Source organism: Gopherus evgoodei, chromosome 11 (assembly GCF_007399415.2).
Source record: "Gopherus evgoodei ecotype Sinaloan lineage chromosome 11, rGopEvg1_v1.p, whole genome shotgun sequence".
Lineage (NCBI taxonomy): Eukaryota > Metazoa > Chordata > Testudines > Testudinidae > Gopherus > Gopherus evgoodei.
In genome coordinates this window covers 46,776,383-46,800,921 of record NC_044332.1, presented here as the reverse complement: position 1 = coordinate 46,800,921, position 24,539 = coordinate 46,776,383, and the positions used below count along the sequence as shown (strand labels likewise).

Genomic DNA, 24,539 nt, shown 5'->3' with positions numbered 1-24,539 from the left:
ATTAGTAAACCATTGATGACAGTATTACAGCACCCTTGACACTCATTTAAAATTCCAAACTTTGTCATTAGCAGGAGGACTCTCTCTCTCCTTAGCTCTAATATTGGCCTTCACTAGATGTGCTAGATGAGTAAAAACAAACAAACCATAGTTTATCAAGAATTGTGTTAGAAAACATATTTTAATGAACATCTTTTTAAAATCCTACTGTAGACAGAGCAAGCTGTATTTTAGCATGTGTTAACTGGTCCTGGTGAACCCCAGGGCTCACCTTCAACAAGTTAACACATAAATAAAAAATTTTAAAACCCCTTTTATCTCATACCTTGAGTGATTAATGTTCATACATTTTGAACATATATAGCATGATGGCCTGACCCAATGTCCACTGAAGTCAATGAGAATCTTTTCATAGACTTCAGTTGTTGTTGGATCAGGCTCTATATGAAGGTTTCATATTATTAATATTGGTTTCATGAACCCCTTACGTTGGTTTTATTAGAAAGATTGTGTCAGCTGGTTATATTTGGAGACCCAGATTGTTCCCAGCCCCCACACAAAGGGGAGCCAGAGGCAATCTTTATTAGGGCTAGATCCCTGAAGACAAAAGGTTTCCCTTTAATGGCAACAGAGCTCTGCATAGGCAGATCCACAAAGATACTTAAGGCATTGCTCTGCTCATGTTGCAGCGCTTAATCCCTAGGCACCCTGCTGCCTCGTGAAATTCTCAGCCCCTGAGTTAGGTGTTTAGGCCATGTATTGTATAGGGAGAGTGAGGCACCTAAGGAGGTGATCCTCAGAAACCAGCAAGCTGAGCAGGGAACCATCTAAACTAGCCAGGAGTGAAATGCACAGGAAAGGGACAGGTCTTAGGGGCCAGGCCTCAAAGTTATTTAGGTGCCTAATTCCTATTAATCCTGGCCTTAAGTCCCTTACTGATGGGCCAGAGGCTGGTGCCGCCCTCAAAACAGAGGCCTTTCTCACAAAAAAATCGGGGGGGGAGAGCAAAAGAAGAGAGAACGAGAGAGTGCATATGCACAAGAGCTAAGTGTGTGGGGCAGTGGGCTATAGGAGACCCAAGTTCAAATCCCTGTTCTGCCTGATCTTGAGCAGAGACTTGAACCTATCTTCTCCACCTCTCAGGTGACTGCCTTAATCAGTGGGCTACAGAATCAGTCTCTCTCTGGCCCAATCAATATTTAGTTATTTATACTAAATGGAACAGTCCCAACAAGAGACAGAGAGCCACCCCTCAGAATACTCAACAGTCTGGTGGTTAGGGCACTCAGCTGGGATCTGAGAAATGTTGGTTCAAGTCCCTGTCCAAGGCATTCCCCCTCTTAGTTTGAAAATTTTGCTTTGGGCCCTCTGGGACTAGGGCTCTGAGGAGCTGGCTAGCTGTGGAGTGGAGTCAGCAATCAGCTTTGCAAACAATGACCAGCAGAAACTTAGGTGTCTAGGGGACAGAGGTGGCAGCTGAGCAGTGATTTTGTGAATGTCAGTGGTGCCTAAATGTTGGATGTATGTGCCTAAATAGCTTTGTGTAGCTAGCTCTAAGTGATTTAGGAACACAAGTCTCTAATTTTCAGTGGAACTTGTTCTCCTAGTCACACAGCTGCTCCTGAAAAATCTTGTCCCTAGCCCTTAGATCCCTCGAAACAACCTGTCAAAGGGCTGCTAAAACTTGTTCCCTCTCACTGCCTAACTCACGGGCTGAGCACAAACTGACTCCCTTTTCTGGGATACACTTTACTTTGACGAAAGTTGCAGAAAAGGTAAGTGATGAATTACTTTATGGCATGTTGCATATCATTAGGCATTTATATTATGGAAGAGCCCAGAGGCCCCAGTCAGGATCCCACTGTGTTACGTGAAAATAGAGTCCTTGCCCCAAAGAGCTTACAGACTAAGCTGGAGCTCACAATAAAACCATCGTTCTTGGTACAGAATACTCCATGTGCTTGCTCCCAAACATCTTATTTCATGCTTACTAGAATATATAAAGAAATCGTACCTGAATCACAACTTGTGGCGCTACTGTGTCCCATGCTTTCATTTAAGCAACTGACACTTGCATCTGGCAAACTGACATCAGACTCTGTAAAAGATAACATTAAAAATAAATCTAAATGTTTTATGACATAAGAATATTTCTCTGCATGCTTGTAGTTAACACTGTATTTCAACAAATGCATGCCAAAAAGCTGAGGGGAGCGCCAAGTTGTTAACTGCAGCAACAGGCTGTGGTGGCTGATAATCTAGAGGAGAACCAAGCATTCATTCCTGCCCCTGCACACTCTCTTCCTGCTTCCTACACCAAGGCTGTGGTGCACAGAAGGGAGAGGTGCAGATAGAATAGAATCAGCTATGCCATAGGAGGATTCCCTATTGTCGGGGGAATGCTTGCCTACTCCTATAGGGCAATTTTCCAGCTTTAAGAGTCCAAAGTGGCCAGACCCAGGCCCAACATTTAGCTTTGTGTGAACTGGAGGAAGAACTGCTGTGGTAACCTGTGGAGATGTCCATCTCCCAGTAAATCTAAAGACTTTGTGGTTTGCATATCGTAGAAGTAAAAAACAATTCCTTGGAAGACTTATTTTGACACTTCAGGCTACAGCCATAATCAGACAATAACAGAATACAGGAAGTTGAAGTTAAACATGAATGTGCTAGGACCTCAAATTTCTTTAAAGTATACACCAGCGCTTTCTGGTCTAATTTATACTTTCAAACTGACAGTCATAAAAATCATTTAAATATGTACCTTGCACTCCCAAAGCTGCCACAACATGTCTTGTCAGATTTCTTAATGTTTTTTCTTGGGGTTTATCTTATTGAAATATATAAATATAAAAACAGCAAGGACTAACAAGTTACAGAAGTTTACTGTGACAAATCTAACTTTCAATAAGACTTGCCTTGAAAGCCTCTTATTAACTAACTCAATATCTGGATTTGCTTTTCCTTGCCAGCTCAGCAAACAATGAGGTACCAAGAGACAAAATGAGCTTTCCTTCTTGGGTATCACTATTACCAGTCAGAAAGGCTATATAGGTCAGTTCAGTCCCTACAACCCCACTGCCTTTAATTGACTTCTACAGGTGTACCGACTGGAACTTAGTAAAATTAAAAAATATCTATTATTTGTATTACAGTACCACCCAGAGGCTCTAATCTAGTCTGGTGCCCCACTGTGCTTGCAGTTATGTAAGCATATATGAAGACATGGCTCCTCTCCTTCAGAGCTTAAGACAAAATTTCATTTTATTAATATTAAACTTAAAATTTCAGTCTAAAAACTAAGTGAAAATCTTATACTTACACAGTATTGTTCCACAGGGTCCAAAAGCGCTCTATAGACTACACTTATATCTGGCCATGTCACATTGGTTACCACTGAGGTGAAACATGGCTAAAGCACAGCACACAACACCGCCGACTTACAGTTATAGCATACAAGTTATACCAAAGATTGTTAATAGTTCATCTCATTTTCCTTGACTCTTGAAAATAATGTCGTTGCTACTCTAATAGAGGCATGTGCTCAAGTGTTTGCAGGATCAGGGTCTTAGCAATTAAATGTACTTTGTGGTTGTAATCACACTACCACTTGTTAAGGCAAGTGTATTTTCTCAAAAAAAATGTGAAAGAGACTCCTTAAACATGAAATCTAAGTTTCTGAAACTGTGTTTAACTCAGTTTGATACTACACATGCCCCTGAATCCCCCTGGCTTTTTTTTTTTTTTGTATTTTAACAATCATATTTCATACCTATCTGTTTCTGCATGAAAGAGTAGGGACACTGACTAACAATAGCTATAAAAGTAAAAAAAAGTGAAAATGATTATATACCAAGTGCTGCCAAATGAATGAAGTATGAAAACTGAAAAAAGGAAAAAAAAATGTTCCCTTACACTCTTTTTCACCCAATGTAATCTTAGGTATTATTTGTAGTATTATTATAGTAGATTTAAAAACACACAAGCAAGCAAAAAACAAAACACAAAAAACAAAATCAGCCAGAAGTGACTTTTACGTTGCTGCCTTTTAAGTAGCACAACTAAAAAAAGTCTTTTCATATAGTTTAACGGCAATGGGGTAACATTTAACCCACTAAACAATTTCCAAATAAAACTAGAAAGTAACAATTATGTTATACCTGCTAGAAGTCTTGAACACTACAATGAAAATCTCTGGTATGACAGATTCATTTCAGTGTTTAGCATGCCCTCTCCTGGAGGACAACGATATGGCAGAATTAAATTATAAGGTGGCCGTTTGGTCAGATTTTCAAAAAGGCTCAACTATTTTGGTGTCTAAACGGATGAAAAACTTTTCTGAAGCATCTAGCCCACATAATCTGATTCCCTACTGCCTTGCATCTTATTTATGCTATTTCCATCTGTGCAAAGTGAGTGCAAAACAAGTGTAGAAAACTACCAAGTTCAGAGGGTAGTGGGTGCATCTACTTTGCACAGGTTTAAATGACTACACAAGATGCAAAGCAGTAGAACACTTGACCAATACTACCTATTAGTAGGTTTTAATTGACTAATCCATTATTACTCATATACTTGTATCCTGCTGTAGTGAACAAATAATGCACATAACAAAATGATCATTAATAATAAAAGCTTCTGTTAAAAAAAATGAGATCTAGCACTTCCTGGATAAAGAGAAGTTACACTTGCTTCTGAGAATGGTACTTTTAAAATATATGATACTAGCATACTGGTGAGAAATGTGTGGGGGGACAAGTAATCTGCTTCATGGTCAGCATGTCCCAGGTCAAGGACAATATGATAGGTTGGGCTTGCTCTCTTTTAAGGAAGTTTTAGTGCCCTTGAAAGATGGCTGATTACCAGAAATTAATCCTCAGAACAAGTAAAATAAAGGCAACTGTACGGCAATCTTTAACTTTGTCCTGGAGAGCCACCATCAATATCTACTCTTGATTTGTCCTCTCTGATGAGACCATCACCAAGGGCACAAGCACCGATGGCTGCTTTGTGACGTCAACACCTGTCACTGGGGCCTGGAGTGAGTCCACCAACCACTGCATGCAGGTGTTCAAAATGGCCACTATAATCTGGTCTAACTTCTAATTAGTGACCGGACAAGAAAAGTTCGCCATTCCCAGTGAAGAGATCAGCTGCTCCACTATGGGTGTAGGCTTTCTGGCACAACCCTAAGGACAGCATCAAAATCTGGCCCTAAAAAAAAAAGTAAATATATTCTCTGTGCCAACATTTAAATCGCAAGCTACAGTATAAAACCCTTCCTCAAGAGAATCCATTAGAAGAGAAATGAAAGAGAACTCAGTTTCCAAAATGAAAGAGGGTTTTTCAGTGAAAGAAGAGTAACATTCTCTATTTTAAAATTGTAGTCATTTTCATAAATTACTTTAAAAAAAAGTATACCTTCTCAAATGATCAAAACAAAGAGGCTGATATTTCAACCATTATCCTTACCTCAAAGTGCTCATTGTGCCCTACACTTCACTGCCCCTTACATTAGCCTTTTACACCCACTTTGCACAGACAGAAATGATTGCACATGTAGTGCAAGACAGTGGAGAATAAGTCCCCTTGTGCTTTTGATAAAATGGAAAAGAGCACCCCCTCATGCTGCATTATACTGGGAAATACACCTACAACGTGGAACACATGGACAAACATAATGGAGAAAGTATTGGAATGAAAATGTAAACAATCTTGTAAACCTAATTAGCTGGACTGCAATATTAAAACAATGTGAGGCGTTTCTAACATGAGGGAATCAGAGAATCATTCGTAAGACATATTTGAAACCTTCCTTTTTAAAATGAATGCAGTGGAATCAATTTATAGTGAACTCAAATGTAAGGTTGAATTTTCAAGAGCTCAACAGTCAATGGCCATATGTCACAATGGGAGCAGCTGGGTGCAAAACACTTTTGAAAATCTGGCCCATAGCGCAAAACTTAAATCTATAGGCTCCAATCTGTGTGTGGAGAGGAAGGTGGGGTGGAAAACAGGGTACAGTAGCTGCTTCTTTATTCTCCATCCCTATGGAAGTGTCTTATAGAACTTATCTTCCTATAGCATAATTAATGTCAATCAACATAACTGTATGGAAAATAGATCTTGTCAAATAAAACTGAAATTGTTTTTAAGGAGACTGGGTTAGAGATGCTACAATGCAAAGCCCTAAGTACTGGGTCAGACTGGTGCTGCACTCACCAGGCTTGAGTCATGAGGACTTCTAGGGGCACATCCCATATTCTCTGTGCTGCACTAAATGGAGCTGCTCTATCATTCTTTCCCAATTAATTATGGGAGAATTTGTCTTTCTGGGAACATGGGAAGGAACCAAGGGCAGACACTGGAAAACTATCACCACTCAAGTGATTCAGCCGATGTCCTCACTGCGAAGTGGGTGGTTTACCAGCCTGAGTGAAAGCAAAACTCAGGCTCTAACCCACACCTTCATCTGGGTCAGATAGCCCAGATTAAAATCACCATTAAAGTGAGCGGATAATGTGTGTGGATGGAAGGGAGGTTAGGGGCAACACCCAGAAAAGAGCTGAGGCTAACTGCATGGAAACATAACCAGGCTCAGGGAATATCATTGTGTCCGGGCCCTGTTCTGGAAAGACCCTTACTTAGGACTTGTCCACACTTAACTTTTATAGTGCTCTAACTTGCTGGCTCAGGGGGGTGATTTTTTAACTTTAAAGTGCTAGTGTAGACACGCTCCGAGTGCTGGGAGTTGCACTCTCAGCGCTCGGAACTAATCCACTCGTGGAGGTGGATTACCAGGAGCGCAGGGAGAGAGCTCACACATGACCACGCTCGCACTTCAAAGTGCTGCTGCGGGAGCGTTCCCACGGCAGCACTTTGAAGTTTCCAGTGTAGACTTACCCTAAGAGTGAAAGGGAGTTCAGTCTGATCAGTTCAGTACTTGGCATGTTTTTTATGTAAGTATCAATCTACCAGTTACTTTAAAACAAACACTTTGTGATATATTGTTTATATCAGTGGTTCCCAAACTTGTTCCGTTGCTTGTGCAGGGAAAGCCCCTGGTGGGCCGGGCCAGTTTGTGTACCTGCCACGTTCCGCAGGTTCGGCCAATCGTGGCTCCCAGTGGCCACGGTTCACAGCTACATTCCATGGTTTGTTGCTCTAGGACAATGGAGCAGCAAACCGCAGCCACTGGGAGCTGCGATTGGCTGAACCTGCGGAACGCAGCAGGTACACAAACTGGCCTGGCCCACCAGTGACTTTCCCTGCATAAGCGGCGGAACAAGTTTGAGAACCACTGGTTTATATTATGTTGAACAAAAAAAGTAGCTGTCTTGTTACTCTTGTCCAAGGGTTACAGTTTTCAGAGCCAAATCCTACTTTGCCTTACTCATTTGAGAAGCTCCATTAAAATCCCTGTTTGGATGAGCACATATGGAGCAAGGCAGGCAGGATTTATCTTGACCATTATCATTACTATCAATATGGGCTCTATCTGAACCTGTAACAGATGTGAAAGTTTTCCAAGATCATAAGCATACGTTTGAATCATCAGATCCCATATGGACCTGTATTGCTACTATTTATGGTTCAAGGCACATTTTTCAAAAATGAATTCACATAAACAATGGGAATATAAGTAATTAAAAACGTTATTTTTAATTCTATGCTTGTACATCTAATAAGTTAAGTTTGATTATGTTGTTTTTGGTGTAAAGAAAACATTTGCCCTTAAAAAGCTATTAGACAATTACTGGCAAAAGCCCTAGTGGAGACACAATTATACTAGCATAAAAGTGCTTTTGCTAGTATAAGCTGCCTCTACATCAGGATGGTTTTCCAGTACAGTTATAGTAGTATAACTATACAAGCAAACCTTTTCTAATGTAGACCTGGGCTGATTTAACCTGAAATCTGTGATAATTGTTGAACCTATATGAGAATTATACATTTATTCAAACAACATCTTAACACTGGTTTTCAAATAGTTTTAAAATATTTTATTATAAACAGGAGGAAGACAATACTGGTGCTCTTATTATCAAACGTGAACAAATCACGAACGCCATGCAAAAGTAGCAAATCCTATATATTCACTATAAACCTACACTGGTTCCATGGGAGTAACCCCTGCTCCATGGGAACAGCAGGTAGGAGTGCTGTAGATTGCTTTGGCACAGGTCCCCCGAGCCATTCTGTCTTGTGCCAGCAAGATGGCTCCTGGACCCCCTACTGATGCCTTAGGGGAGACTTTTCTCCAGTTGTGTTTAATCAGTTCAAGTGTGGCAGTTTTTAGTCATGCCATAGCCCACTGTATCTCTCATTGAATTCAAGTGACAGTTTTACCTAAGGACCAGAATACAGACTGCAGAATTTGGCCCAAAGTGGATAAGCAATTGTTTATATTACCGTAAATATGCAGTGGGGAGTAGGGTGGGAATTTACCACTTCCACTAGAGCGTACCTTCTCCTTTTCACTTCTGCCCTTAGTATTGCGAATAGCATACATTCAGTCAACTGAAATTTCTAGCCTGCAAAGAGCTTACTTGAAACAAATCTCTCTCTGATATTTTACAGATCTTGGTTTCAGCTACTACTAATTCCTGAAGTTTTGTCATGTCATGTGACATGCTAAAACAAAGTACCCATTATTACATTACCTGAAACTAGAGAAGTGTCTTCAAAAGATGTTCCTAATATAATGCTCTGACAGGCCAGACTATCATTCATGTCATCACTCTGCTTCAGCTCCTCCCCTACTTCAGAGGCCAACGGCTCTTCAGCTTCCATGTCCTCATCTGTAGTAGCTGGCTGCTTGATCCCATTTTCTTTGTTTTTTGTTTCTAGAAAAGTAATAGAATTTGAACTGCATCACAAAACAAGCTCTTTTCACTGAAATGTGCAGCCCACTCTCCAAACGCAGACAACTAAACAGAAAGTCTAATCTCTATTTGCACGTCTGAGTCAGCACATAGGGGCATAAATGTCCTAAGTGTTGACCTGAGGGTTAAAATATAGGATTTAGATGATCTCTTCAGATACCTACACTGGAAAATTGGACTCACTGTATTTATAATACTTACTGCCACCATTTCTAGGGGGAAAGAAACAAAAATGTTTGATCTGTTTAGGTCTGAAAATAAAATAACAGCCCGGATTCTGTTTTCCATTATACTTGTATATCCCTGCTGAACTCAATGGAGTTGCATGGACACAAAGGCAAGCAGGATTCATCTTATGTTATAATGTGGGTCCATAAATCCAGAAAACATAACAGAGGGTTTGGCCTAACAATGTTCTGTCATTGTTCTGCATTCTTTTCAATGAAAAGACCATCCCTTTTTCAGACTGAACCCTGGCAGTACTTTTAGTTTTCAGTGTGGGTACACTGGATACATAAAAGTTGGAATATTCATCATTAATAACAAAGCAGTTTGATAAATTACATATGAGTGCTCTACACAGAAATACTGGAGAAAAGTGCACTCCAGGGTTTTCCACGTTTGTTCATTTATTTAAATTTTTGTTTTTGCAAGATTATTGAATTACTAAGTTTCTCTTATTTTGAGTTTTTTTTCCACACTTTGTCCTTTTCTGCATACAACTTCAAGAAGCCATTTTCCATTAACAAATCATTTGGGAGCAGAGAACAGAGAGACAAAATTTTGCCACCTCTCTTTTTCTTACAATGTTCTTGACTACACACCAATGACAGAGGGCCTTTCAGAGTGCTGGATGTCCTTACAATTGTGGAGACATACAAAAAGGTGGGCAGGTCAGCCCCCTCAGGGCGGACATCATCCACTCTCACCATATCCTACATGCATACAGCATTCCTGACATGGGAAAATATTAACTTTCTGGTGATAACAACATGATGGACTTGCTGCATGCTATTCTATGTAATGTCTTGTTGAGGACTGCATTAGCCCAGGTTACTGAATTAAAGTGCTATGACTCAGGGCAGGTCTACACTATAAAAATGCAGCCGTAGTGCTTCTGATGAAGAAGCTCTAAGCCGATGGGAGAGAGCTCTCCCATTGGCTTAGTAACCCCACCTCTGGGAGAGGTGGTAGCTATGTGGGCAGGAGAAGCTCTCCTGCTGACATAGTGCTGTCTACTGGGTGGGTTAAAGTCGGTATAACAGTGTCGCTCCGGGGTGTGGATTTTTCACACTATTGAGTCATGTAGTTATACCAAAATGTGTAGTGTAGACCTGGCCTCAACAGTGCACTAAATTTTCAACTTTTTACCCTGCACAGTATCTGCATAGAGCAACGTTAAAGCTGAAGGTTCAGAAATCTGCAGTTTGTACACAAATAACTTAATACTCTAATTTACATATTTGAGGAATATGCATTACATTGTTTACATAAACGACAGCAAGTGTCCTGATTACTAGAAGTTAAGTCAGACAAAGCTGCTGCGTGAAATGAATTTTAGGAACACAGGAACAAATATGCTGCTAGCTGGCTCTGGCATCAACCTGAGCTGACTCCCTGATGCTCTGCCCTGGTTGCAACCTGTCCTGCACTGGGTGGAGGACTGAGGTTGGGTGCTTGTCCCTGATACTAGCTGCTGCTTGCCCTGGGCTGAGAGGGGGATCTGGCTGCTTCCTGCTATTAGTAGGGAGATGCCCCATTAGAGGCCTGGAATATTCTAATCATAGCCTTGGTGAAGCCCTATGTGCTAATTAAAGACAAACCCCCTGAGCCAGTGTCTCCTCAGCTCTTCAAACTGGGAAGCTGAAGCTGAAATGGGGGGACAGTTCAGAACACTGATGAAAAAACAGGACCTTCCTGGCCAAACAGGAGACATAACAAATCTGGTAGTAAACTTCTGCAAGTCCCAAAAAACTTCTAAAATATCCCAGCATGTGCTGGGTACGATGTAAATCCTGGAACAGACATCTGAGCTGCTGCTTCTTTTTTAGCTGTTGCAGAATCCTGGTCAGCAATCTGGAAAGGATGATCCTAAAACATGATGATCATTCTGTGGTAGTATGAACAGTTAATAGCAGCTGAAACACTAAAGCCCTCTCAATTTTGTCATTTGTTGTTTACTCTATTGTATTTAACATCTGAGACCTCTGATTGTCTTACCCATATAGGAGATCTTCAAGAGTACATGCATTTGTAACTAGGGGTTCTTAGGAAGACATAAACCTTTCTGTTGTGCAAGAAACCTGAAACTGTCAGTTTGTGTTTATCAAAAACAATTTTCAGAATGCCTTTGTGCTGAAAATTACATGGATTTTAAAATACTGTATTAAAACAAAATTAATAAAGGTGGGCTGGAAAATATGCAACTGAATTATAATTTTTAAGTTGTTAATCTTTATTAAATTTGTCATTTGTCTGGTTATGTGTTTAAAAGTCAGTCAGTAAGTAAGAAATTAAGAGCCTTATCCTGACACCTTTATATGAGTAATCCTTAAATAAGTAGTCCCAGTGAAGTGAACTCTGGAATTGGACCCAAAGACTTAGTACAGGCACAAAAAGCAAAGCTGGTGAAAAGTCATACTTTAAACTAGTGAAATAACAATTACCTGGTACATTTCCACTTAGTTCATCTGCAAGGTCTCCATGCTTAGTTTCACGCAGGACAGCCAAAAATGGAGAGAACCAATCTTTCTTCTTTATTATTCTACTTAACAACTCCCGTGCACCTTCCCTATCCCCATGATTTTCAGTTGCAGCTAAGATCTGGTTAAAATAGAAGGGGAAAACAAATCCTTACAGTAAGATTAAAACCTCAGAACAATTTTTTTTAAAGGCTCAAACAACAAAGTAAAGACAAAATGTACAGGATTCTGGTGGGGTTTTTTTCTTCTTGAAGTTTGAATACACAGAGATAGATAAAAATACAAAACAGGTGAGCCCTTTTTTTTTTAATCAGGAGGGATTTACTGCATTATGTCATCTAGTCCATCTTCATGCAAATGTAGTATTGCTCCATATAGGATATAGCCAGGTTATCTTTAAATTTAATTCAAAATCTGAATAATCTACTGCCACCTCCCTTAGTTTGTGAGTTCCGGCATCAAACAGTGATTTCTTTGCAACAGTCTGACCAGTGGTATATTTTAAGGTAGGTTGTATAAATAAAGGCTGAAATAAAGAGGTACTGAAGTTGCAGATCCTACTGGCTGCAGGCTGAACCCATGGTACGGCCACATTCTGTGGCACACACGCGCACGCATACACACCCCTCCCCTTAACTGAGATGGATCACATGGACCTCCTCTCCTCTTTCACAGTTGGGGGGGGGCATATTTCTTCCCATTTACAGTTGTATAACATCTCCATCACAACTAAAGCAATTGTTTACATGGAACAATGTATGCATTTTAGCTCGGTGGGTGAAAGTTAATCATGTCTAACATTACTCTTTTCCTGTCCTTTTCCTAGCCCCATCTGTAGATCTTACAAAGGCTTTTGTGCTAGCCAGCAGAAAGGGCTTTTTCTATTTGCTAGGGAGAATTGGTTGCCCCTCAATCCTCCTCAGTCTGATCACATGAACATTATAGTTCAATCTGATGATGATCACTTTAATAGCTTTGAAATCTACAGTGGTGTCAAACAGGGATGTGTTCTTGCACCAACACTCTTTGGTATATTCTTCTCTCTGCTGCTTTGTCATGCTTTTTCATCTAGCAAACTGAGGGTGTACATCACCATACAAGATCAGATGGAAAACTCTACAACATCTAGAAAAATTAAACACCTGCTGTCATAAACAGATAGCTAAGGGTTAACGTCTCTTTCACCTGGAAAGAAGTACTCTGAACCACCTGACCAGAGGACCAATCAGGAAACAAGACTTTTTCAAATCTGGGTGGAGGGTTTGTTGTGTGTGTGTCCTTTGTTCTTTGTCTTCTGCCTGAATCTCTCTCAGCTAGAGAAGGATTTTTTTCTATTTCCTGCTTTCTAATCTTCTGTTTCCAAGTTGTGAGTACAAAGTAGGTTTTTCTTTTGTATTTACATGTTTATAGTTGCTGGAGTGCTTTGAATTGTATTCTCTTTGAATAAGGCTGTTTATTCAATATTCTTTTAAGCAATTGACCCTGTATTTGTCACCTTAATACAGAGAGACCATTTGTATGCATTTTTTTTCTTTTTATATAAAGCTTTCTTTTTAAGACCTGTTGAAGTTTTTCTTTAGTGGGGAACTTCAGGGAATTGGGTCTGCAGCTCACCAGGGAATTGGTGGGAGGAAGAAATCAGGGGGAGGTCTGTGTGTGTTAGATTTACTAGCTTGATTTTGCATTCCCTCTGGGTGAAGAGGGAGGTAATTCTGTTCTCCAGGACTGGGAACGGGGAGGGTGGAGTCCCTCTGCTTAGATTCACGGAGGTTGCTTCTGTGTATCTCTCCAGGAGCACCTGGAGGGGGGAAGGGAAAAGATTTCTTTCCCTTTCTTGTGAGACCCAAGGGTTTGGGTCTTGGGGTCCCTAGGGAAGGTTTTTGGGGGGACCAGAGTGCCCCAAAACACTCTTAATTTTTTGGGTGGTGGCAGCAGTACCAGGTCCAAGCTGGTAACTAAGCTTGGAGGTTTTCATGCTAACCTCCATATTTTGGACGCTAAGGTCCAAATCTGGGACTAGGTTATGACACCTGCTTACAAGAGAACTTCTTTTAGCTGATGATGGAGTACTTGTCATACATGGCGAAGAGGAGCTCCAGCAACTTTGAATATAGTAGAACCTCGGATTTACGAATACCAGAGTCATGAACTGACCAGTCAACCACACACTTCATTTGGAAATAGGCAATCAGGCAGCAGCAGAGACAAAAAAACCCCCACATACAGTACAGTATTAAACGTAAACTACTAAAAATAAAATAAAGGAAAAGGAGCAATTTTCTTCTGCATAGTAAAGTTTCAAAGTAATCTTAAATCAATGTTCAGTTGTAAACTTTTGAAAAGTATACCTCTACCCTGATATAATGCGACCCGATATAATACGAATTTGGATATAACGCAGTAAAGCAGCTCTCCAGGGGGGCGGGGCTGCACGCTCTGGTGGATCAAAGCAAGTTCGATATAATGTGGTTTCACCTATAATGCGGTAAGATTTTTTGGCTCCCAAGGACAGCGTTATATCGGGGTAGAGGTGTACAACCATAATGTTTTGTTCAGTTCTGAACAACCTACATTCCTGAGGTGTTCGTAACTCTGAGGTTCTACTGTAGCTTTGCACTAGTTTATGATGAATTTGGACTGACCAACAGTCTAAAGAAGACAATGATTCTGATACAAGGTGTGTTGACTGCACCCGAAGTTTTAATAGCTAGCACCACACTATAAGTTGTACACAAGTTCTGCTTTCTGAGATCAACTGTATCAGATATCTTCTCTCAAGATGACAAGCTTAATTCTCACATATGGAAGGCAGGCACCACATTTGGGCAGCTGAGCAACTGTATGTGGAATAATGGGAAATTAATATTGAACACCAAGATATGGGTCCACTAAATGTGCATTCTGAGCACCCTGCAGAATGGTGGTGAGACCTGGACTGCTTAAAGTAGTCATAAGAAAAAGCTAAACATCTTCCACACCTGCTGTCTTTGCCATGTTCTAAGTATCAAGTAGGAAACCAACATTCCTCACACCAAAATAATTGAGAAAGCAAAATTGACAAGTCTAATCATTATACTCCAAAACAGACGTCTCCATTGGCTTAGTTATCTTCACTGGATGAACACATTCCAAAGGGTCTCCTGTACAGAGAACTTGCAGATGCTCCAAGGCCAGTGGGACAACCTAGGTTCAGGTTCAAGGACAGTTGCAAGAGGGACTTGAAAACTTTCAGCACCAACACCGCAAGCTGGGAAGATGCAGCTATGCTAGAGGCTGCACCTGGGAGTTAAAGAGGCTGAAGTCCTACTAGTGTGCCATCCTCTGACCTTGTGTTTTATCTGTGGCAAGGACTGTAGCTCGAGAATTAGCTACTTTCGATGCTACAACATGACACACAATAACTGTTCTGCTTTGGTGCTTACACTGTTTTTCAAGGCAGATGGTTGCCAAAAAATGAGGATAGTTTCTTAAATTATTGCTTAAGCAGACAAGACAATCAAAAGAGGTATTATCCCCATTTTACAGATGTGGAGGAACTGAGACTAAGCGACTTGTGCAAGGTTTCCCAGGAAGTCAGTTGCAGAGCTAGGAACTAAAACATCTCCTGATGCCCAGTCTAGTGATTTAAGTAATTTGTCGACTGATAAACAGGCAAAAGCAAACCTATTAAAAGAATGCAACTGGACTTCTCTGTAGCTTTCACATCATTTGTTGAGTTGCCCAAACCATTCACAGGATTTCCCATATTTATGAGACCACTGGCCATAAAATCCACATTTCTTTATTTAGCACAGTGTGCTCAGAACAGTTCAAAGAGTGAAGACTGGGGGCTTGTCTAAACTACAAAATTAAGTCGACAACTTAGGTTGGCATACAGCCACCACAGTAATTCAGTCAGCTATTGGTGTCCGCACTACACTCCTTCTGCTGGTGGTTAGTGTGACCAGATGTCACGATTTTATAGGAACAGTCTTGATTTTGGGGTCTTTTTCTTATATAGACTCCTATTACCCCCTACTCCTGTCCCGATTTTTCACATTTGCTGTCTGGTCACCCTACTAGTGGTGCATGCCCTCACCAGGAGCGCTGGCAACAACTTAAGAGGGGCAGTGAGGGGCACTAATAGTCAAGTATGGGGCACTGACAGCCAGATAGGGCTCACAGCTGGAGCCCAGTGAAGGGCTCAATTTCATAGAACTGAGCATACCAAGAGTGAAATTGACATTCTTGTCAGTTTCACAGCTCCAGCTAAGAGCCCCACTTCTGCTTTGAGCCCTGAAACTGACAAGAACAATAGCCAAGAGTCAATGTAAGTAAGGCAGTGTCTACACAGATCCCGCATCACCCTAATTACTGTGACATAAGTGGTGTGCCTCTTGTGGAGGTTGTTGTTATGTTGGTGTAGCAGGCCACTTACTTCCAGGGAAGAAGCATTCTAGTGTAGATACTGACTTAATTAGGTCCACATAAGCTGCTTTACCTCAACCTAACTCTGTAGTATAGACCAAGCCATGGTTTTCACCTCAAAAGGCTTACAATCTATGTAAGCCAATCACTCATAATATCTACCAGAGAACCCCAAAAATTCCAGCCTCAAACTGGTACCTTTTTTACCATACAGAGATTCATTGGTTAGTGGATTATTTTTAAAAGATATAGCAGACATATTCTGAGGAGGAATTTGTATGAAAAGATGGTCGTCAGGTATATTATCAGAGACGGGCTGTTCCAAGTACAAGACACAGCAAGAAAAAAAAAGGCACAAAATTAACAAATATGGGGACGGGGTAGGGAGTGGGAATAGGAGACTAGGAAATATGAGCGCAAACATGATGTCCGATTTTATAGGGAGAGTTCCAATTTTGGGGTCTTTTTCTTATATAGGTTCCTATTACTCCCCCCTCTCAATTTTTTACATTTGCTGTCTGGTCACCATATGTTGTACAAGCCCCAGTTATGAGAGTCAAACGGGAGTCCTGCGGCCCAAGCAACGGGAGAGGAAGATCAGTTCCACAGAGGCGTTTTCGCCACCCAGGTCACCTGACGGCTTGTGGGAGGTGGGACCAGAGGCCGGGAAGGCCCATTCCTGTACTTCTCTCGTGGGCTCGCTGCCCGGGGAGAGAGGGAAGGAATCCCAGATGCGGCGCTTCTCCCCTGGGAACGGCTGCTGGGGCGGGGCGGGAGTCAGGCGAGCAGCGCTCGGCCTGGGTGAGGCTTTCCTTTGACAGGGAGACGATGAGGCTCGTCCACCCTGCCCGGGAATCCTGCCCCGCACCCCTGCTGCCGGGCAAACAATGCCGCGGTAGCTGCCTCTCCGGCTCTGTGGGTTAAAGGGGTGTGTGGAAATGCTGCAGCTCCGCGGCCAGGCCCAGCACCGGGGATGGAGGAGGCAGCGATACCTACCCGCTCCCGGTCATCGCCCTGGAAGAGTCTCTTCTCCACACACTTGTTGGCGACCTGCACGCTCTTCATCTTGTCCACCAGGGTGCCATAGAGCAGCTGCACCAGGTGCACGCACACGTCGTGCTCGGCCTCCTCTGCCGGGGAGGGCAGCTCGCTCAGGCTGGGGTTCACGTAGCAGGCGGCCAGGTCGCTGCCCGCCTGCTGCAGCGCAGTGACAAACTGCTGGATCCAGCCCTGCTGCTGGCAGCCCCGCGCCACCGCGTCCAGCAGCTCCCCGACCGCCTGCGGGTCGCCCTGCTGTGCAGCGACCGCCCGGATCCGCGCCTTCTCCTGCAGGCTCAGCGTGGTCAGGCGGTCTAGCACCGGTGCCACCCGTATGATCTGCGTGAGCCGGACCCTGAAGCAGGAGATCAGATAGAGGAACTGCTCCGCAGGCGATAGGGCCGACATCTCTTCTGCGCCCGGAGTCACCATGACAGGGCTGAGATCACGGCGCTCCCCCTTGCTCAGGGAGTCCCTAGTGCCCAGGGAAAGGGGAGGTTCCCTGCGCTTCTCCGGCACTCGGGTCCTAACCACTTGGACGGGGGCGGGTGGCTGCGGTTCTCCCCTTGCGCTCGGCCCTTGCTAACCCTCAGCCTTTGCGCTTCTCTCGGGGTCGGTGCGGGCCGACTAGGGACACGCTGGTGGCCTGGACACGCCTCTCCGGGCTGCCCCGCTCTGTGCCTCCGAAGTTCTGCTGAGCAGGGGACGCGCATGGCGCTTTTAAATTTCCTCAGCCAGCCACTTTCGATTTCGATTCCTGCCGGCTGTTCGGTTTCCAAACGCAAAGGGCTGAGGCATCTTCCTGAGTCCTGCAGACAGCCCAGCACAGAAGCGGAGCTGGGTGGTGTCCCATGCCGACTCTTGCCGGCAGAGGGGGAAAAGGAAGAGAATACGAGGGGGGCACAGAAAGACAAAATAGTAGCACAGGAGCCAAACAACAGCTCCCCAAAAATCATGAGATTGGTTTAAATGCATGAGGATTTTTTAAGTGTGGGATTTGATTTGCCTTCTGTTTTCTGAGCCATTAGGTCCCACGCTCTTCACTTTCCAAGCTTTTCTTTACAATCCTGAGGGTCCGTTCTGTATAGGTTCCTCTACCACCCACATCACAATACTGTAGTATCTGAGTGTCCTCCACCTCCTGCAATAAGCAACTTAACTAACATCTGTCATGTTGTTCTCTGGTTTGCTCTCACTTATTTATCCTCTCTCCATGGGGAGACTTGTGTGTGGAGTGTTTTGTTTTGGAAGGTCTTTGGGTGTTTTTAAATGTGCATTCTGCTGTGTGTCTATGTTAGAGAAGGCAGCTTGAAGAAGCATGCCATGCTCTGGAAGTGGAAGGAGGTGGGATATGTGAGGGCCCTTAGTTCCTGCGGGAGTTTGCTTCACAACAGCTCTAGAGATGGTTCTGTCAGACAATTTTTACCTTATGGTAAAAGGACTTGTCAGCTACAATCTTTATCCTGCAGGTCTAAGCAATATATTAGATATCCTGTTTTGAACTTGACATTCAATGGGAAGCCAGTGTAGAAAGCAGAAAACATGTTACACATACTGGAGGTAGCTAATGTTGCTGAGGAAGTACATTGTAACATTCTGTATTGGCTGGAGTTTGCTAAGAGCAGACCTTTTGACAACCATGTATGTTGCACTGCTTTTTTTCCAGGCAGCAGGTCACAAAAGCACGTATTGGTGATGCCAGGTCATCATCCATCAGGATAGGATGGAGTCTCAGCTAACTAAAAATGGTAGGAAGCATGGCTCCCTGATGCTATGTGACAGCTTAGTGTCAGCAAGGAATTCAGGAGCACTCCTAAACTACAGACTGCATTGACCAATTGTGTGTATATATAGTTTAGTCAAGAGTGAATGAAAATCTCTTGTATTTTTTAAAAAAAACGTAAATTTCTTAAGTTTGCAACAATAGTGCGATTTCTTGATTCTAGCAGCTGGAGATTGTAAAAATATTCACTAAATATCACAAGACCAACTTCCAATCATAAGAACGGCCATACTGGGTCAGACCAAAGGTCCATCAAGCCCAGTATCCTGTCCTCTGACAGTGGCCAATGGCAGGTGCCCCAAAGGGAATGAACAGACAGGTTATAATCAAGTGATCCATGCCCTGACACCCAATCCCAGCTTCTGGCAAAATCAGATCACAAGAATTGACAACACTAAATATGGGAGTAGAGGGGCAAAAACATGGGAGATGGCTAGAGCAGGGGTTCTCAAACTGCAGGTTGAGTCCCCTCAGGGGGGTTGCAAGGTTATTACATTGGGGGGTCACGACCTGTCAGCCTCCACCCCAAACCTCGCTTTGCCTCCCACATTATAATAGTGTTAAATATATAAACAAGTGTTTTTAATTTATAAGGGGGGTTGCATTCAGAGGCTTGCTATGTGAAAGGGGTTAGCAGTACAATAGTCTGAGAACCCACTGGCTAGAACCTTCTCCGTAAAGGATACATTTTGCAGTTTTACCTACACAGGACTGTAGTATTAAAATCATAATCTAGAATGTCTAGATAATCCAGCTCTTCTGTCAGAAAAAAACTGAAAGCAACTGCCTACTAGAGGCTTGATTAAACATGATTCTCCACCAAAATGTTTTTGGGGTTTAAAATAATCCTTGCCTATATAATTAGTTTCAAGAAAGAAAAAAAATCAAAAGCTTTTTGTCCTACCACAGTGGAGACATGAAAGTGAGGGGCAGCTGCTGCTACAAAGTGTAGATTACTTCTCTGTGACAAACATCTCTTTTCACTTTTGCACGTGTGCATTGTGCATATACATATGGTTAGGGCATTCAGGAAGGAATAGTCAGTTTGTTAAGATCAGTCAACACAAGAGAATTAATGCAGATCCCTTGAAAGGAGCAGGCCTTAAATGTTTTGCTTAATCTAAACTATTATAGATGGTGCAGGTGCAGTCTTCTTGAGACTTTGTCCTTTAAATATTTTATTTTTAATGAATAAATCACAAAAATCCATAACTGCTTCAAGAAAACTGTCTTTTTGCTGGTGAGGAAAGGCATGATGAATTTAATCCAAGAAAGAATAAATTTGGCACTTCTAATAAGATTTAATAAGACATTTCAGGAGAGGATCTCGCACAGATCAACCTGATGACCTCATTCTTAGGGCAGTGGTTCCCAAACTTTTTACTAAGGGGACCCACCAGATAACATTTTTTCCTTTGTATGACCCATCCAGTATCCAAATTCATGGGAGTGGGGAGGGATGGCAAAATCATAGGCAATGATCCTCCTCCTCCTCCTCTCTCTGCCAAGGGGGCCCTGACCACCTGCAGCAGCACCCTCTTCCCTCACACCACAACCCTAATCTTGGCCTGGTGTGGAGGGAAGGCCCTGGGTGAGGGAGGTGTTGGAGAACAAGCCTGTACTCTCCTTGCAGTAGCAGAACCTGTGGGGGTTCTGACTCCCTACTCTGTTGCAACCTGGCACATGGGGTCGCAACACCACTCAGGTTTGGCCAAATCTGGTTTAGGATATGTCTACACTTCAAACTGGGGATGTAATTCCCAGCTTGAGAAGACATATCCTTGCTAACTCTGTTTGAACTAGCATACTGCACATAGTGTAGTCGCAGTAGCACAAGGGATGGGTGGTGCTCGGTGCCTCAGGGTATGTCTACATCTACAATTTTGCAGCGCTGGTTGTTACAGCTGTATTAGTACAGCTGTATAGGGCCAGCACTGTAGAGTGGCCACACTTACAGCAACCAGCGCTGCAAGTGGTGTTAGATGTGGCCACACTGCAGCGCTGTTGGGCGGCTTCAAGGGGGGTTCGGGGAACGCGAGAGCAAACCGGGGAAGGAGACCAGCTTCGCCGCGGTTTGCTCTCGCGTTCCCCGAACCCCCCTGCAAACCACAGGGAAGGAGACCTGCTTGCTCGGAGGTTCGGGGAACGCGAGAGCAAACCGGGGAAGGAGACCAGCTTCACTGCGGTTTGCTCTCGCGTTCCCCGAACCCCCCTGCAAACCGCAGGGAAGGAGACCTGCTTGCACGGGGGTTCGGGGAACGCGAGAGCAAACCGGGGAAGGAGACCTGCTTGATTACCAGAGGCTTCCTCAGGTATGCTGGGATACCTGCTTTCCACGGAGGTCAAGAAAGCGCTGGTAAGTGTCTACACTTGATTACCAGTGCTGGATCACCAGCGCTGGATCCTCTACACCCGAGACAAAACGGGAGTACGGCCAGCGCTGCAAACAGGGAGTTGCAGCGCTGGTGATGCCCTGCAGATGTGTACACCTCCTAAGTTGCAGCGCTGTAACCCCCTCACCAGCGCTGCAACTTTGTGATGTAGACAAGCCCTCAGACAGTTATGTACATGGGGTGGCTAGCTCCTCCGGTCATGGCTACCATCTATTTTTAGCATGCTAGCTCAGTGACTGTTAGTGTGGGTATGTCTCCTCAAGCTGGGACTCATATCGCCAACTCAAAGTGTAGACATACTTTAGTGTCATCATTATAGCGCCCCATTTCCTGTATAGTCTGTGGGTGGAGCTTTCAAAATTAGGGTGCCTAAATTAAGGCAACCGCTTCCACATTTGGGCACTCAAATCAGCATTCCAAATATCCAAGTAGTAACTTGCTAAATTACATTAGTTTCTGTGAAGTCACTTCACTCTTCTGTGTCTGTTTTCCCCTTCTGTAAAGTTGTCAAATAATGTTCTCATCTGCTGTGCAAGGAAATGTGTGTCTTAGTGCTTGTGTACACTCACAGTGCTGCAGTTGTACCGATGCAGCTGTGCCACCATAGTGAAGACACTACCTATGCTGATGGGAAATCTTCTCCTGCCAGCATAGGTATTCCACCTCTCTGAGAGGCGACAGCTATGTCAATGTGAGAAGTCCATTTTCCACCCCCCTGAGTGACGGAGTTATACTGACATAAATCTGTAATGTTTTATTTAGTCTTTGTGACTTCCAACCTTTGATGAAAGACTCTATGGGCCTAATACAGATTCCATTGATGTCAATGAGATTTTTCCATAGATTTCAGTGAGCTTTGGCCCAAAGAGGGCAAAGTGTTAAATACTTGAAAACTTGTCTAAGTGGCAGATGAAATTCATTATTAATAAGTGCAAAGTAATGCACTTGGAAAATATAATCCCAACTGTACACACAATATGATGGATTCTAATTTAGCTGTTACCACTCAAGAAAGAGAGCTTGGAGTCAACACAGATAGTTCTCTGAAAACATCTGCTCAATGTACAGCACCACAAGCCAACAGAATGTTAGGAATCCTTAGGAAAGGAATAGATAATAAGACAGAAAATATCATGAGGCCATGATATAAATTCATGGTATGCCCACACCTTGGAATGACCAGAAAGGCATGCTGTGTTCATCTCAAAGAGAAGATATTAGAATTGGATAAGGTACAGATAAGGGTAATGAAATGACTAGCTCCCATATGAGGAGAGATTAAAAAGAATGGGACCATTCATCTCAGGAAAGAGACAACTAAGGAGGGATATGGTAGAGGTCTATAAAATCATGAATGGTGCGGAGAAAGTGAATAGAGAAGTGTTATTTTTTACCCTTTCACACAATACAAAAAACCCAATGATATTAATAGGCATCAGATTTAATGCAAGCAAGAGGAAGTACTTTTTCACACAATGCACAACTAATCTGTGGAACTCATTGCCATCGGATGCTGTGATGGCCAAAAGTATAACTCGGTTCAGAAAAGAATTAAATAAGTTCATGGAGGATAGGTCCATAGATGGCTATTAGCCAAGATGGTCAGGGGCACTACCCCATAATCTCGGTGTCCCTAAACCTCTGACTGCTAGAAGCTGGGACTAGACGACAGGGGATGGATCACTTGATAATAGACCTGTTCTATTAATTCTCTCTGAATTATTTGGTGCTGGCCACTGTTGGAAAGTAGGATACTGAGGTAGATGGACCATTGGTCTGACCCAGTATGGTCATTCTTATGTTCTTAAGTAGAGCTGTAATTAGATATGTACATTGAAACTCTCTCTTCTGTTTTATAGTTCTTTGTTTTTCTCTTTCAACACTGTTTGTTTTCTATTTCCCTTTTCTGTACTCCCATTCTGGGTTTTGGTTTCATTTCACTCTGTGCTGTTTGGTTCGATTGTTGTCTCATACTGTTCCTTTTTATTTCTGATTTGTTCCAGGTCTGTTCAGAAGGTTCTATATTCCCTAAGATTTCATACTAATGCCCCTCTGACTTTCCTCTGCTGCAACACATTACTTCTTTCCAACCCATTACCATCACCAGTCACTGCACATTCCCTCCCTGAGTTTTTACATTTTCTGATTTTGACTTTCATTCTCCTTCATAATTAGGAACAGAGCTTTCCAACCTGAAGATCCTTGTTGTTAAGTAATATCTTCACCCACCCTCCTTGTTCTGAGCATCCTTGTTGCCATGGCACCCTTGGTTAGCACAAGCACAAGTCATTATTCCTTGAACAGGGCTATAGGGAAATAGATGGTAGGGGGCCATATTTTTAAAGTTATTTGAGTACCTACAGATTCAGATAGGTGCCTCACCTAGTACCTTGTGGGATTTTCAAAAGCACATTAAAAATGTTTTCATTTTAGTAAAAGGGGGAGTTTGTTAAAATTTCTAAACTAAGACATGCTGGAATCCATTCCATATATTTATGGAGTTTTATAAAAGTATCATTACAGTCACACCTGACAGCAAAGCTACAGTTCATGACTACAACATTTTTATTATAACCCTGTTTTTCTTGGGTTAAGATCCATTGTTTTAATTTGTAAATTAGGATAAAACCAGGTATAAGCATAGTAGCCTGTTTCCCCAACCCAGGAAAGACTGATACTACACACTGAGGGCTAGATTTACAAAGGGACTCAGGCACTATGACAGTAAGCCTACTATTACAACACCTAACTTTTAGGTGCCTAGAAAAAAAGCCACTGGAATCCACAAAATCTGAGTCTAGCACCTAGGCTCTCTATATAATGAATGGGGAAAGATAGGTGCCTAAGAACGGGATTTGCCAAAGCCAGCATGCTAAGTGGGGACCTGTGTAAACTAGCCAAAGGGAGATACTGATGAGAGGGGTGTGTCCTAAGCCCCATTCTTCACACAGACTTGGGTACCTAAATCTAGGCTGGAGGGAGGAACCTATTTCTGCTTGGGATTCACCCTCTCCTGGAAGCAGACACCTAAGTATTTTTTGAAGATGCTTCCTCCCATCGGCATAGGTACCTCCATGAAATCCATATTTGCATAAAATCCATACATGATTTAGTTTTAATTATGTTGAGAGAGAGAGAGAGAGAAAAGATTAATTAAATCCAGCTCTCAAAAGCTGGGCAATGCCAGAGTTATGGTTGCTTGGACAAACTTAATTATGCCCTATTGTGCATCCAATTTGTACCCTGAGTAAGTCAAGTACCCAGAGGGAAAAAACAGTATGGGATTGTGTAATTAAAGACTATATCATAATGCACTCACACAAGGAGGAAT

At 42.7% G+C, this 24,539-nt stretch overlaps 1 protein-coding gene across 1 annotated transcript in view; it reads right to left on the bottom strand.

The window, feature by feature from the left end:
* IFIH1 (interferon induced with helicase C domain 1) overlaps positions 1–17,863 on the bottom strand; it is a 36,642-nt gene extending 18,779 nt beyond the window's left edge. The window contains 4 exon segments of the mRNA XM_030580132.1: positions 2,015–2,098; positions 8,664–8,846; positions 11,552–11,708; positions 16,991–17,863. Of these exon segments, the coding sequence (XP_030435992.1) occupies positions 2,015–2,098; positions 8,664–8,846; positions 11,552–11,708; positions 16,991–17,464 (898 nt within the window). The 5' untranslated portion in view covers positions 17,465–17,863.
* Positions 17,864–24,539: the final 6,676 nt, after the last annotated feature.